This window comes from Rhinatrema bivittatum, chromosome 13 (assembly GCF_901001135.1).
Source record: "Rhinatrema bivittatum chromosome 13, aRhiBiv1.1, whole genome shotgun sequence".
Lineage (NCBI taxonomy): Eukaryota > Metazoa > Chordata > Amphibia > Gymnophiona > Rhinatrematidae > Rhinatrema > Rhinatrema bivittatum.
The window spans coordinates 9092229-9109166 of record NC_042627.1 but is presented as its reverse complement, the minus strand read 5'-3'; the positions used below and the strand labels follow the sequence as shown (position 1 = coordinate 9109166).

Below are 16938 nucleotides of genomic sequence, written 5' to 3'. Positions count from 1 at the left end.
AACCAGGCAGGATCTTCACCCTGAAAGCCCGAGATCCCCCCCCGGGAGGAGCCCGTGAGGACTCGGGCCGCTGGGACTTAGGAGGGTTCTCTCAGGACGAAGGATAGCATCGTCAAGACGGTCCGCGTGCTGGGCGGGCGGCAACAAGAAGCAAGGAGAGACAAGCCAAAGTCAAGAACCAAGAAGACATTCTGAAGGAGAGGCAGGACTGGAACCTGGAGCAGCGAACTGAAGCAGGAGCGGGAGCTGGAACAAGAGACGAACTAGAACTGGAGTGGGAGCAGAAGCAGGAATGAAGACTGGAGTAGGAACGGAGCTGGATCAGGAATGGAGGCTGGATGAAGAGATGAAGGCAGGAACAGCAACTAGTAACCCTCTACGGGAGAACCTCGTTGCAAGGCAGTTCGTCTAGTCAGGCGCCAGGTTTAAATCCTCACCAGCGTCTGACGTCATCTCCGAGGGCGGGCCGTGGCTCGGCGCCAAAGGCCCTTTAAAAGCTCCCCCTCGTGCGCGCGCCTAGGAGGGGCGGAGCCAAGGATCAGAGCTCGGCGGCATCTCCCTCGTGGAGACGCTGCCACGGAGAGGCCTGAGTAGGCCCAATGAATGCCGGGCCCTGCCGTCGAGTGCCCGGGAAAGGAAGAGATAAGGACCCGGTCGCAAACCCCGCGACCGGGACCACAACACCTAAGGTCACAATGATTTACAATCTAATATTCATAATTCATGTAAAAGACAATTGAAGTCATTAAAATAAAACATATAAAACCTAATGAAATACTGTTATAACAAAAAACTTAAAAATATATGATCATGAATAAAATGAAAATAAACTACAATAATAAAATCAATTAAAAAAAAAGTAGCAGGGTCCTCAAACCTTGATTAAAATTATTTGCCTATGTAGTTTGAAAGTTTGTCCTTAAACTGTATTTTCCGTAACAACTAACTCATTAAAAGCCAGTTTGTACAGCCAAGTTTTTAGGTTCATTTTAAAAAACTTAATTTCTGAAATAGTGCAAAGGTCACCTGGCAGCTTGCTCCAATAGATTGTGCAATATCTGTAGCTGGCCCAATTTCTTACCTCACCAAATTGTGCTGTGGAATACTAGGAATTTCACGTAAACCTTTATTAGATGATCTCAAATAGGAAGCCAATGTAAGCTTGCCAGTATAGGAGTTATATGGTCATATTTTGAAGTACCAGTAAGAATTCTAGCCACAGCATTTAGGAGTAATTGTAAAGCGCATACAGCACGTGCAGGGACTCCTACAGTAGTCCAATCCTGAAAATAAAATTGCTTGAAGGACTGATCTGAAATATTTCGGGGAAAGTAAGGATTTCAATCATTTTAATACTTTTAGTTTATAAAAACCTGACTTCACAAGCTGCGATATATGAATTCAACACAAAAAAGAATAAGACCAAAAAACAAAATAACATATACCTTGTAGAAAATTATTTTATAAAATCACTCATCAACAAGTTCAGAAGAAAGAGATATCAGAAACAAAGGAAATGCTGTGGAGTTAATTCCCTCTCTCCTGTCTGCTATGGGTTTCAAACAGGATTCAGACTAAAGCACTGGAAATGTAATCATTTACCTTTTTCTTCTTTACTCCTAATGAACTTTAATTTTTTGAGGAAAATAAAGTGTGACGCCTAAGTCACAGACACATATAGAGACATGAATCCCCTGGCCTTCGGACTTAAATGGGTGATATTAACCAACGTCTGTTTTTCTTGACAATATTATAATGTCAGTTTTTGCTATATTCAATGTTAAATTATTGAAAAATAGCCATTAATTTATTGCTGAAAGATAAACTTCCAGATATTTAAAAGATTTTTCAGTTGAATTTTCGACTGCAATAAAAAAACTGTGAGGCCAGTATTCAGTTGGCCGTTTACTGGATAAATTATCTGGCTAAAGTTAGCTGGATAACCTGTCCGGGATATTCAGTAGGATAAATGTCCCACTGGATATCCCTGCTTAAAGTTATCTGACTAACTATAGCTGGATAGCTTTAAACATAACTGGATATTCTTTTGAATATTCCCGGTTAAGTATAAAGTTATTCAGCTATGGTTAGCCGGATAACTTCAAATTTAACTGGCTACATGCAAAAGTACATAGCCGGTTAAATTACGTTCCTTTAAAAAAAAACACAATGCAGGCCTACAAGGCTGACTTAACCCTTGCCTCCTTCCCACCCAAGTTCCAAAGGCCCACTGAGCTGAACTTGGTGCTCCCTCCCCAAAACGGCCTTTCTCACTGCTCAAAAAAATTATTTTGGATGGGAGCCCACCTCCCTCACCCCCTACTCCCACGTTCCCTTTTATTTTAGTGCACATCGCACTGTCTCCAGCAGCCCGCCCTACATGGGTAAATTGAACCCTATGATATCAACTACATAATACATTTTTTCCATTATCATAGAACGCTAGCTTAGTTTCATATCATTCTAGAATTATTTGTATTCTGTTAGCAGTAAAGCAATTAGGATTAAGTTATTAATTTCATACATTATGATTAGGTTCCATATTTTTCTTTCAAATAACTTTTAAATTGCAATCATATTTGTTGTGCTTTGCATAATGTGATCTTTTATTTTTGGCATTCTAAGAATAACTGTTTACAAATTTGCTTGGGTTTTTTTTAGGATTTTTCTCAAACGGATAACAAGTGTACACAGCAGCGAGGTATGATTATAATCATATAATAATGCTAATGATATTTAGCTAATCTGATGATTGTACTCAGAATTTTGTTGTTATTATTATGGTACTTATTTTGAGGTCTTGGTTGTGTTGATAATGATGGAGAAATGAACAGTGATGATCACATGTGTTTTCTAAAATCAGTGAGTAACAGTGGATTATGAAATCGATAAAGTGATTGTGGGGAAGTGAATCTGCTGAAACACTGCAGAGTAATACAGAGGCATGGTTGCATTCACACAGCTATTGACCAACATTTGTTGGAGTTTGAAACACTATCATTATGGAATGTACATTTCTTACGTCTTTGAAGGACATACAACTGATAGTGCATGAACCCCTTCCACCAACGTTTATGTGAAGTTAACCAAATATAGGAGTACATTTAAGATAACATCAACCTATTTAAAAAAAATTGTGATTTGATGTTTTAAAATAAGGGAGTGCAATATACAAATCTAGAATAACATCGAAATTTCCCCCTGAGGAAGCAATACCATGGCGAAACATATTGGAGCAGATTTTCAAAGGGTTATGCGCGTAAATCCAGGAGGATTTACGTGAGTAGGGGGGTTACGCGCGCCGGGCCTATGTTCAAAAGGCCTGGAGGTGCGCGTAAAGCCCCGGGAAGCGTGTAAGTCCCGGGGCTTGAAAAAATGGGCGGTCCAGGGGCGGGGTGAGGTGGGAGCATGGCCAGAGGCCTCTGGCAGGCGTAACTTGTGACTTAAAGGTACGGGGGGGTTCGGGCTGGGGGGCGGGACAGGTAGGGGAAGGGGGGGGAGGAAAGTTCCCTCCGAGGCCGCTCCAATTTAAGATCGGCCTTGGAGGGAATGAGGAAAGCCAGCTGGTCTCCCCGAGTGCTCAGCACGCGCAACGTGCACTAGTGTGCATCCCCTTGCATGCGCCACGCATGTTATAAAATCAGGCGTACATTTGTGCACGCCGGGTTGCACGCACAAATGTACGCCACGCGTGTACCTTTTAAAATCTGCCCCATTGGATCGTAATGGCAGTTTATTGATGGAAGTTTAAATGTGTATAATATGGGGAATTAATTGAAATGTATCTAATTGGACATTGTGGTTGAGTTATGTATTGCAAGTACATGTGATTTTTAAATAAGTGATGAGTGGGGGGGTGTGTATGAGATACGTATGGATCAGCATGCTTGTTTGGTTAGGATATATTTTTATGTGGTGTTTATATGCAAATGTGTATAAATGGGGATCATTACTATATTACTATGTAAAAATATGTTTTCATATATTAAGATTATATGCACATCTATTAATATCATGAATAATATTTGCATAAGCATTAGATTGTGTTATTTATGATATTTTGATTAAACAGTAGTAAATCATATATTAATTTCTTATTTGACATTGTTTGGGATCAAATATATTCCTTCAGTAGTATTGTTGACTTATTTTGAGGAATACATTCTAGTTAATTTGACAATGCCATAATATGATCACTGCAGTGTTAGGTTGCATGACACAGACACTGTTGAAGATCTACTCCTCCCGAGGGGCGGAGTTAGCAATCTGTTAGTGATCACCCCGCCAGGGAGGCGGAGTTAGCAATCTGTTATGGATCTGCTCCCCCGGAGGGGAGGAGTAGCAATCTGTACAATGCTGCTCCCCCAAGGGGAGGAGCTAGCAATTAGTATACTCTGTAGGCGGAGTTAATGATCTGTTGTGGGTTGGCTCCCACAGAGTGGCAGTCTGTATGATACCGCTCTAATAGTGTAAGGAATAAACACTTAATGAAAATTGGTGAATCCTTGGGCTGATGGCAGATGACAGCGCCCCCAGGGGGATATCCTGAGAGGGACCACCGGCTAGGCTGGAGTATGGAGACAAACACAGATAGTTCTTAATTAGACAGGAAGTAGAACCACCAGAGGTGGCAGTAGTGAGTTGATGCGCCCAGCAGGGCTGAAGTCCCTCAGATACTGGAATTGTGATCTCTGGGTTGCTGAGCTATAGAGAGAGACTATAGGTAGTGAGAGAGGGGATGCTGGATACATAACCAGTAGTAGATGATACACTCACAATTGTAGATATCTGTAATGGCTTCTATGCAACAGAGAGTCTTCAGTAAATGCAGGAACAGGAGCCGTAGGCGAGTACTGGTTCCTATATGCAGTCTGGAATAAGAACTCCTTGGCTTGTTTCAGTCTTTCCCTTGTTCCTGCCTAGTTGCTCTGCCTGCCTGCTCCAGTCTCCTCTTGTCCATGTCTTGCTCTCCTTGTTCCTCTGACTGATTGCTCGTTGCCTGAACTCTGCCTGGGTTCTGATTCTGACTGGATCTCCACCTGTCTTGACCCCTTGCTTGGACACTGATTCCACTTGACTTCTACCTGCCTCGACAATTTGGCTGGCCTCCAACTGTCTCTCACCAATTTGCCTGACCCATGGCCCGATCTTCCAGCTATGGTGATTCATCTAATTCCTGCCCAAAGGGGAGGGGCTGGTGTGGATAAAGCTTCTTCCATTCCAGCCATAGCTGGTCTGCCTGCTGCCAGTGTGGGCCAAGCCGTTCACACGGTAGGGTAGTACCAACCGTACCACAGCTCAAGAACTCAGACTCCAGGACAATTTAGGTTTTGAAAAGACATTTGATAAAGTCTTTCATGAGAAAAGTTTTAGGAAATTAAAAAGTCATGGGATAGGAGGCAATGTCCTACTTTGGGTTAAAAGATAGTATACAGAGAGTGGGACAAAATGGACAGATTTTCCAATGGAAAAAGGTGAATAGTGGAGTGCCCCACGGATCTGTACTGGGAGCAGTGCTGTTTAAAATTGACATAACTAATCTAGAAAAGGGAGCTGTGAGCAATGTGGTCAAATTTACAGATAACATAACATTATTCAGAAGTGTTAAAACACAAGTGGACTGTGAGGAACTGCAGAAGGACCTTGTCAGACTGAATATCTGGGTATCTAAGTGGAAGATGGAATTTCATGTGGACAAGTGCAAAGAGATAACGTTTTGGGAAAAATAATTCTAAATACGGTAACACAATGTTGGGTTTCATATTAAAAGTCATCATCCAGCAAAAGAATCTTGGAATCGTCATGGACACTAAGTTAAAATCCTCAGCGCAGTGTATGGTAGCAATCAGAAAAGCAAAGGAATGAATTTTCAAAGGCTTACATGGGGGTTGTGCATGTAAAACCGGCAGCCTCTGTGATGGTAAGCACATTTTCTGAAGGCTGAGAGTGCATGCATATTGTCATTGCCTTGTGTAAAAGTATGCACATACAAAGAGGGTGGTTTTGGCAGGATTTCAAAGTATTTACACACTTAAGTATTTTATAAATGGAAAACGCACATACTTTATCAAACATACGCACATGCTTTCAAACCTGCTAATCAAATCCATAAAAATTAAATCTGACCTCTTTTGTCTGCAGTTTTTGGGTGGTGGGTCCTGAAGCAAGTGGTGCAGGGGGTGGGTGAACTGAAGATCTGGGTCAACTGGTGTCAGTCTTGACAAATTGTGCTTGGAAACATGCACACAAGTATTTTCATAAGTGAGATATGAGCATACCTCAGCCAACTTATAAAGTAGGTGTATAAACCATGCAGATTTCTACATTAAAAAATGTAGGCGTACTGAAACACACGTATATTTTCAGAGCAGTGACACATGGAATTTTATAAACTATGTGGCTCCTGCTGCACAATTTGTAATAAATGAGAGTAACTTTTGGGGGTGTATGTGCTGAGTTATGCACACTATTGAAAATGATCCTCTCAATGTTAGGAATTATTCAGAAAGCAATGGAGAATACCATAATGCCTCTGTATTAATTCATGATATAAACTACACCTTGAGCACTGATCACCCTATCTCCAAAAAGATACAGCAAAATTAGAAAAGGTACAGAGAAGGGCAACAAAAATGATGAAGGGAATAGAACAGCTCCCTTATAAAAATAAATAAATAAATAAATAAAAAGCTAAACAGATAAAGGCTCTTTAGCTTGGAGAAGGGGATATGATAGAGGTTTTTTAAATCATGAATCAGGTGCAACATGTAGATAGGGAGCAGTTATTTACCCTTTCAAATATTAGTAAGACTAGGGAAATGAAACTAACAAGTAGCAGATTACAGAAAGTATTTTTTCACTCAACACACAATTAAGCTGTGGAATTTGTTGTCATCGGATGTGGTCAATTCATCGGGCATAACTGGGTTTAAAAGGGGTTTGGAAAAGCCCAAAACAATTACTATCCAGATAGACTTGGGAAAGCCACTGCTTACCCCTGGGAGTGAGCAGCAAGAAATGAATCTGCTCATTATGGAATCTGCCAGGTACTTTTGACCCAGATTGGCCACTGTTAGAGATGGGAAGCTGTGCTCAAATGGACCTTTGATCTGACCCAACATAGCACATCTCATGTTGTTAAGCCACTTCTCTTTACATTTATCTCACTCCCAGGAATAAGCGCCTGCTTTCCCAAATCTACCTGGCTGCTAATTGTTTATAGACTTTTCCTTCAGGAACATGTCCAATCCGCTTTTTGAAACCCACTATCAGGTCGATACTCTAAGGCCGCGGTAGAAAGAGTGCGGCAGTGCCTGGCGCACCCTCGTTCCCCGCACGCACAGTTCTCTTCACCTACCGCTCGATACTCTCTTCTAATTGCATGCAAATGCAAGCCGCGTCTGCGAAGTGTTAGGGAAGCGTTAGGACCGCGCAACCCTTTTTACTGTATAGAGCGCCTATACAGTAACCTGGGTGCTCGGGCCTAACGCTTCACGGCCGCGCTGGTATCTGTCATTTCAAATGTCATTTGAAATGACAGATACCAGGAAGTCGGGATTGCCGTCCCCTCTCCCCTCCTCCCGAAGCAAAGAAAAAGTGAAAAAAAAAGTTGCAAGAGAGAGAGGGGAGAGGACGGCAATCCTACGCTCGGCGACTTACTTTTGCAGCCCCCCTCCTCCGGACATCGTGGCTTCCCCCGTGCTAGTTCCCCCTCCCCTCCTCCCGAAGCAGGGCGCGAAAAGCGCGAAGCGACTTACTTTTGCAGCCCCCTCCGGACATCGGACGACCTCTCCTGCCTCCAGCTGCTCGCGAAGAAGGACGCCTGCACGGCCGCTGAAGACGTGACGTCACGACGTTTGGCGTCACGGCAGCGGCCGTGCAGGCGTCCATCTTCACGAGCAGCAGGAGAGGTCGTCCGATGTCCGGAAGGTGCTGCAAAAGGTGAGTCGCTTCGTCGCTTTACACTGCCAGTCCCTTCTTCCCATCTCCTGGAGCAAGGCTGCTTTTCGCGCCCTGCTTCGGGAGGAGGGGAGGGGGAACTGGCACGGGGGAAGCCACGATGTCCGGAGGAGGGGGGCTGCAAAAGTAAGTCGCCGAGTGTAGGATTGCCGTCCTCTCCCCTCTCTCTCTCTCGCGCAACTTTTTTTTTCGCTTTTTTTTTTCGTCGGGAGGAGGAGGGAGGACTGGGGCTGCCCCAGAGGCCAGCATCCATGGACGCGGCCAGGGCAGGTGAGAGGGGGCTGGGGGAAAGCTTGCCGCCTACCCTTACCCCTGCCTCTAACGCAGGGGTAGGGGTAGGCGGTAAGTTAGCAGGTTAAACGCGGGGCAAAATAGCGATAGTCGGGGCGCGCGTTACAGTATCAGAGGGGAATAGCTAATTCCTTCATTATACAGCTAATTCGTTCATTTACATATCATATACATGCTGCGTGCGGAAAGGGTTATGCGTCTGTTTTAAGAAGCGCTAAGGACGCGTGAAGCTGGAGACTGTATCGCTGGATCGCCTTACGCGTTCGAATTGTGAGCTCCCAGCACGTTACAGACGGGAAATCTTCAACCGCACGTTACAGTATCAACCTGTGTGTTAGTTGCCTTGACCACGTCCTCCAGTAACAAATTGCATAGCTTGATTGTGCACGAAGTGAAAAAATACTTCCTACAATTTGTTTTAGATTTGCCAGTTGCTAGTTTCATGGAGTGTCCCTCTAGTCCCAGTGTTGTTTGAAAGGATAAATAATCAATTCCCTTTACCTTTTCCACCCCACAAATGATTTTATAAATGACAATCATATCCCCTCTCAGTCATCTCTTTTCCAAGCTAAAGAGCCCTAACCTATTTAGTCTAATGCATGTCCTGAAAATTCTCAGTATATTCTGTTTGCAGCTCTCAAGGCTTGAACTTGGCCATTTTGTTTTTTAGCCACTAGTTTCTTAGAGGCAGTCCCTGGGAAGGATGAATTCCCATCCACAACTCAACAGCAACCACTTTTTGGTTCAACCGTATGTTTGGATTGATCTGTGTCTCTTAGCCAAAGGACTTTGCTGGACTGACTGGCTTAGATGGAAGGAAGGGGAAAGAAGAAATATGAGAAGAAACCATGATAGCTGTGAGTGAAGGCTCGTGGCACTTTAGCCCTAGTTGAGGCACATTCTGATTGAGTTGATGATCGAAAGGAACAAGAAAAAAACTGCTGGGTGAAAGATATCAACAATCTTCTGCCCCTGCTTTATTCTTCAGTAAAATCCCACTGCTTCCTTATACTATAGGACATTCTGTGTCACATCGCTGCTTCTAAACACTTCTCCCGCTGGGGTTGTTTACTTGCAAAGCAGAGTTTGTAGAGAATAAACAGAAAAGCACTGCACCTACAGCAGTGTCAAGAATAACTGATGTCATATGGACTAGCCCAGTCATGTATAAAAGGGGGGAGGGCAGGAACTGCTGTCGGGGCAGACTGAGTAAATGCAGGAGCAATAAACCAAGCAGAAAAAAAATACACCAGAAGCCAGGATAACTCTGAGAGGAGAAAAGGTTTCTATTTCTAAATATCAACCTGCTTTTAATTATCGCCTGTAATTGTAAAATAGAAACTTGTTTCGCAGGCACTGCCAATGTTTATTTTTTACTTTTAACAATACTGAATTCATATTTTGACATTAAATAGTGAAGCCTTGGTTCGTAACCTCTTAATAACAAATAAATAAACTTAAGTAATGAAAGGGAAAAAAAAACAGTGCCCTTTGAAAAGAGTAGCAAATGCCCCATGTTTCAATACACATTCTGTTTTGCTGTTTAGAGAACAGAGTTGGAAACTTACTCTTCTGTACCACAGTGTTCATTTCACAGAAAGCAAAGTACATATGGAAGAGCACGGAAATGAAAGAAGTATAAGACTGCATCATTTGGAGTGCTAGTCATTCATAAAAATAATTGCTGAGGACGTCAGAGCAGGAGAGTGAACTCTGTGGATTGTGGGACTAGGGTGAGCAGTGCACGTCTGGAATCGAGCCTAAAGTTTTTAGTTTGCTGCACAGAAAGCAGTTCTCAGGGAGATACAGTTGCCCTTCTTTCCTGTATCTCTCGCATCCAGATTAATCCTAAACCTTAGACAGAAGGGTATCATTCTCTCAACCATATTACAGGACAGAAGTAACCAAATTACTCAGTGGATCAGCAGAGGGTTACAGAGACTTTCACCAATAGGTCACTGCTTCAAATTCAGATCAGGTTGATAAAAACTGGACATCATTGCTATCTGAAATTTGCTTGGGAATCTCTATGAAATGAGTTGGTGATCCTTGGTCAGTTCCCAGTGGACAGGTGTCCTCATCCATAAAAAACACTTTTAAATTTTGGTACTAATTGTTGGCAGTTTCAGCAGAGAGCGCAAAGATTACACAAGCATGGAGACTGAATGAACTTGTCACCCTTAAAAGTGGTCCTTCCAAAGCAGCGTTGAAGACATTGGCCTGGCAGTGTAGGAAAGCCTGCACTGATATTATCTGTACAGGTTGCACCTGTTCTGTGGATAAAGGGAATATTTCTGTTTCCAGTGCCATCAAGTGATGACAAGCAGTAGAAACAATTTAAAGCAAGTGAAGAACAACAAGACAGCACGTTGTACACAGAAAAAAAAACTATTGTTTGGTCATCATTTCTCTTTTCTTTATTCACTCAGTAAAAGAGTATCTATAGTTAAAATGTGTAACATATCATTAAAATCAAACGTTGAACCTGAAGACTGGAGGATGGCCAATGTAACCCCAATATTTAAAAAGGGCTCCAGGTGCAATCTGAGAAACTATAGACCAGTGAGCCTGACTTCAGTGCCGGGAAAAATAGTGAAAACTATTCTAAAGATCAAAATCATAGAGCATGTAGAAGGATATGGTTTAATGGAACAAATCAGCATGGATTTACCCAAGGGAAGTCTTGCCTCACATATCTGCTTCATTTTTTAAGGGGTTAATAAACATGTGGATAAAGATGAACCAGTAGATGTAGTGTATTTTGATTTTCAGAAGGCATTTGACAAAGTCCTCATGAGAGGCTTCCAAGAAAACTAAAAAGTCATGGGACAGGAGGCGATGTCCTTTCGTGGATTACAAACTGGCTAAAAGAAAGGAAACAGAGAGTAGGATTAAATGGTCAATTTTCTCAGTGGAAAAGGGTAAACAGTGGAGTGCCTCAGGGATCTGTACTTGGACCGGTGCTTTTCAATATATATATATAAATGATCTGGAAAGGAATACAATGAGTGGGGTAATCAGATTTGCAGATAATACAAAATTATTCAGAGTAGTTAAGACACAAGTGGATATTGATAAATTACAGGAGGACCTTGCGAGACTGGAAGATTGAGCATCCAAATGGCAGATGAAATTTAATGTGGACAAGGGCAAGGTGATGCACATAGGGAAAAATAACCCATGCTCTAGTTACACGATGTTAGACTCCATATTAGTAGCTATCACTCAAGAAAAAGATCTAGGTGTCATAGTAGATAATACATTGAAATCATTGGCTCAGTGTGCTGCAGCAGTCAAAAAAGCAAACAGAATGTTAGGAATTATTAGGAAAGGAATGGTGAACAAAACGAAAAATGTCATCATGCCTCTGTATCGCTCCATGTTGAGACTGCACCTTGAGTGCTGTGTGCAATTCTGGTCATCGCATCTCAAAAAGATATAGTTGCAATGGAGAAGGTACAGAGAAGTGCGACCAAAATGATAAAGGGGATGGAGCAGCTCCCCTATGAGGAAAGAATAAAGAGGTTAGGACTTTTCAACTTGGAGAAGAGTCGGCTGAGGGGGGATATGATAGAGGTGTTTAAAATCATGAGAGGTCTAGAATGGGTAAATGTGAATCGGTTATTTACTCTTTCGGATAATAAGAGGACTAGGAGGCACACCATGAAGTTAGCAAGTAGCACATTAAAAACTAATCAGAGAAAATTATTTTTCACTCAATGCATAATTAAGCTCTGGAATTTGTTGCCAGAGAATGTGGTTAGTGCTGTTAGTGTTACTTGGTTTTAAAAAAAGGTTTGGATAAGTTCTTGGAGGAGAAGTCCATTAACTACTATTAATCAAGTTGACTTAGGGAATAGCCATTGCTATTAATTGCATCAGTAGCATGGGATCTGCTTAGTGTTTGGGTACTTGCCAAGTACTTGTAGCCTGGATTGGCCACTGTTGGAAACAGGATGCTGGGCTTGATGGATCCTTGGTCTGACCCAGTATAGCAATTTCTTATATTCCTATGTACTTATAATCGGGTCCATGCAGTAAAGTGCATTCAGGCTGAGCACACTGTTAGCCCCCGTTTGGCCGCGCATTTTCGATGGGCTATTTTTACCCCTTATACAGTAAGGAAGCGCGGCCACCCCACCCCCCCCTGAAACTAATAGCGCCCGTGTCATGCAAATGCATGTTGATGGGCCTATTAGTCATTCCCGCATGATACAGAAAGTAAAATGTGCAGCCAAGCCGCACATTTTACTTTTAGAAATGCAGGCGTTAATTTCGGCCGGCACCAGGAAAGTGTACAGAAAAGCAGAAAAAACTGCTTTTCTGTACACCCTCCGACTTAATATCATAGCGATATTAAGTCGGAGGCCCCAAAAATTCAAAAAAATCAAAAATTTTTAAAAAAAATTTTAAAATCTGCCCACGGCCCGCGAGTTGGAAGACGGACGCTCAATTTTGCCGGCGTCCGTTTTCCGAACCCGTGGCTGTCAGCGGGTTCGAGAACCAACGCCGGTAAAATTGAGCGTCGGCTGTCAAACCCGCTGACAGCCACTGCTTCTGTCAAAAAGGAGGCGCTAGGGACACAGTGTAGTGTCCCTAGCGCCTCTTTTTACCACAGGCCCTCATTTACATTTTTTTTTCTGAATCGTGCGCCCAGGAGAGTGGGCGCTCGCCGGCTCTCCTGCGGGTTTTCTGTATCAGCCCGAGTGTGCAAAGGCATCAGTACAATGAGGGTCAGTCTGTTGGTGACAGCGGGGGGGGGGGGGGGGGTCTCCATCCAGCTCTGGCAGCCACATGGGCTGAAAGGAGACTGCAGCACTGGCCTCCAGCCCACACAGCCAGGTGAATCAGCAGCATAATCCCAGGACAAAGACCCACATGGGCAGCAAGATGGAGCATACAGGAATGACACAATTAGCCTTTAAGGGTCAGTGGAGACAAAAGCAGTAGTAGGATGAGGGACACAAGACATCAGTGTAGTAGGGCTGGGGACCAAGTGCTGTGATCAGACAGGGAGGGAGAGCATAGAACTCCTCATTCTTTTTTAAACATTTTCTGGGTATCTGCTAGTTTCTTCATATTTCTTCTAGATTTGGATTTTAGATTTTATTAGTTGCTTCTCCAAACCTGAGCTCAAGGCAAGTTACATTCAGGAACAGTAGGTCTGAACCTCCCTGATACAACCCCTTTTCGTAGAGTTTGTTTTTCTATGGTAAATGCTACCTTAAATTGTATTCCAATCTGCTGCATATTTGAATGGTCTTATCATATCCCGCCTTTCCTCCAGAAAGTACATTGTCATGGTTCTAGCAGGGAATCCACAGGGTAAAACATAAGCAACCCACTCCACTGGGGATCCCCAGACGTGTGCTGAAGGATATGCCTGCAAAATAGAGGCCAGCAAAGAGCTGAAGCTGAATAAAGTTAGTTTAATGACACTAATCCCTTACAGCAAGAAATCAAGGCAACACAGCAAAGCCAAGACAGGAGCAAAAATGCAAGATAAGATATCTACAGAAAAAGAACTGGCAGCAGAACAGGAACATCATATTCATCATCAGGAACAAGAATCCTGCAGGGAAACTAGCCTGAGGTGGGGCTTAAATACCCAGCCCACCTAGCGCTGGCTCTGCTGAAATAATCAAGACACAGCTGACAGGACCAGAAGAGAACTAGCAGTGCCAGGCAGGGACAAGAACTTAACAGGGAGCCCACACATCCACTTACAGATTTCACATGATCCCAGACCCATCTCAGGGAATCAAGGTTCTGATTAGGTACAGGGCCAGAATTGGGCCTGGACTTAGATGACCTGAAGTCAAGAATAGTTGTATCAAAGTCTCTGGAACAAGTGACACTGGGGCAACTAAAACAGGACCTGGAGTCGCTGGGATGGCTGGAACCAAATTCTCCAGTGCAAGAGATGGAATCACTGAGATGAGTGGAATTGGATTCTCAGGGCATGAACTGGAGCCAGAATCATTGAGCTATCTCAAAGCAAAGCTGAACGCTCTGGCTAGAAATCCTGGTGGCAGGGGCAGGTTCCTTCAGAGTAGTCAAATGTAGTTCCTGGAGGATGGCTGCTAGGGCTTCTGTAATAGCCAGAACAGCTGGAACTAGATTCATCGGTGCAAGAACTAGAGGTGGAGCTACTAAGAGAGCTGGAGCTGGATTCGCTGATGCAGGAACTGGACCTGGAACTACAAAGATAGCCAGAGCTGAATTCACCAGTACAAGAACTGGAGCTGCTGGAACGGAATTAGAATCGCTGGAACAGTTGGAGATGGGTTCACCATTGCAGGAATCCGAGCTGGATTCACTGGTACCGGTGGGGGGTTTATGACCAGAGATCCATTTCAGAGGTCCACATAGGACATCTGCTGGGCTTCCCTGATCTATGGCTCTAGTTTGTTTGATACGATCTCCCTATTATGAAACCGTGTTCGTCTGGGATGGATGGTGTAACTTATTCACTTGAAGATGCTGCACGGTCCTTTTCATAAAGTTTCTGCACTACTGAAATTAAACTTGCAAACCAATAGTTTCCTGCTTCCCCCTTGTTTCCACTTTTGTGGACTGACACCACATCTGCTCTTCTTTAGTTCCCTAGAACTGCACTTTTTTCCAAAGACAAGCGAACAAAGCTAAGAGGGATACAATCGGCGCAAACGTAAGCTCTCGGTTTGCAGGTTTGTACTCCATCAGGTCCCGTTATATCTGTCGTTCAGGGTTAGGAAGACCTTTTTTTTTTCCGTCCTGACATCAAACAATATATACTGAGGGTTATTGCCTGAAGATGATATGAGTGGGGAGATCACGTCTTGCGCTTCATAGCTCATTTTACTCATCCGTGACTGTGACTATAGAAATATATATATATATATATATATATATACATATATATATATATAATTACATCACAAAAGTGTGAGCCTCGGTGGTGTTGGGTGTTTGTATGCCTCCGTTAATATCCTCTTGTGCAATTTTTATGAGATTGTAAATGTGAAAAAATAATCATCTGACATAAAGATATAAGTAATTTAAAAAAAATGAGAGAACAGTGTGATATAATTTAATAATGTTTGTAATTTTATTTTTGTGGGAATAAGCTCTTGAAACAAAATTCTTAAAGCTTGTCAGCATCCCAGAATCAACAGATTTATGTAATTAGAAATGCCCACCCCCAGCCACTTTAGCTATGGCCAGAATTAAGATGTGGCTGACCTACTGTTTTTTTCTATTTGTCCTAGAAAAGTTCTTCAGTCCTCAGGACTACTTGGAGCTCTCCAACAGATTTCCTCGACAAACCTGGGAAGAAGCTCGTCAGTTTTTCTTAAAAAAAGAAGATAAATGAATGATTTTAGTGAAATAATTTTTCTAAATTCGAATTTTTACTGTTAAATATGCTGATTCACGTGTTGTGTAAATTTATTTGGGAATTTTAAATGCATTATATATACCATATACCTTGTTCTATAGATACGTATACATACAGTATATATAATTTGCACTATTTATATCATAAGTACTGTAGATTATTGCAACGTTCTGTTTTGTAATTTTGCAAACTGGAGTTTATCTCCATTCCAGGCTACATCATGTCTGGGAGAGCTCAGACCTTGTGACATGGGACTTCTTGCACTCGGAGAATGCTCACATTATAAAAAAAAAAAAAAAAAAAGTCATGTTCTATATATCTTGTAATAAAATAACTTATTCGGTTTGTATGAAAGACTGCATTTATGGATTCATTGCTGATGCCTGCGGGATAAGAGGAGTACTGTCAGTCCTGGATAAAATGATAATTTGAAGGCTTGAACAAGAAAACTATTCTGGGAAAGAATGCCAAACGGATTTACCAGTGTTAGCCAACTTGTTTACTTAACCATGTTAATGAGAATTTGAAAATAGTTATGGCCATCTTTTGGCCTGTGTCTGGCAGCTGTTTACAACTGGTGTTCAACAGCAGAGAGATGGCGCCAAAAAGGCTGAGCCGCTGCTCTCCAGTACTGGGTCAGCAGAATTTGTCTATCCGGTTGCTGCCATTTGCATCTCTTTGCCGCTCCACCACAGCCCTGACCCGTGTGCCTTCAACTTCACGCACAGTTCGCATGTCCTTGTCAAGCTAAGGACCCAAGTTACGAAAGCAACAACAAGTAAAGAAACACATTTTGAAAATAACCAAAGACTTGACTTTGTGCTGACGGCTGGGGGTCTCTTTACTTTATTTACAGTCTAAAAAATGATGTATAAAGGCAGCTGCTTTTACTATTGAAAGGCACATGGACACCGTCAGATCTTTGAGTGCGCAAAATTAGTAACAAATCTGAACCTTTCGGTTCTTTGTGTTTACATGCGCAGCACTGCAAACCTAAAAACAGAATTTGGGTAACCTTGTACCTCATCTCCAGTGCGAACGCAATAGGGCAAACTGTAATGTTGTTTCTAGAAATAAAAGTGGTAGGATTTCTGCACTGACCCAGTTGCTCTTCGCTGAGGCAATAAAAGCACCGATCAGGTCTGCGCTATTATATTAAAGCCATTTCCAGATGTGCAGTAACGGCACAGGGTTCCAGAGTGGAGCAGCAGGCTTAACATAACCCAAACTCCTGGAGGGCAAAGAGCAGAAGAAATGCAGAGAGCAACTCGGAGCACGGGGAAGATGGGGGAAAGGCTCAGATAAAGAGA

The 16938-nt window shown here is 42.7% G+C and overlaps 1 protein-coding gene across 4 annotated transcripts in view; it reads left to right on the top strand.

Annotated features, from left to right (window-relative positions):
* Positions 1-15977, top strand: part of SCAPER (S-phase cyclin A associated protein in the ER) — a 440399-nt gene extending 424422 nt beyond the window's left edge. For all 4 annotated transcript variants that reach the window (XM_029575230.1, XM_029575228.1, XM_029575229.1 and 1 more), the window contains 2 exons: positions 2662-2701; positions 15501-15977. In XM_029575230.1, coding sequence (XP_029431090.1) covers positions 2662-2701; positions 15501-15604 — 144 coding nt within the window. In that variant the 3' untranslated portion in view covers positions 15605-15977. The remainder of the gene's footprint in view (positions 1-2661; positions 2702-15500) is intronic.
* The last annotated feature ends 961 nt before the right edge of the window (positions 15978-16938 follow it).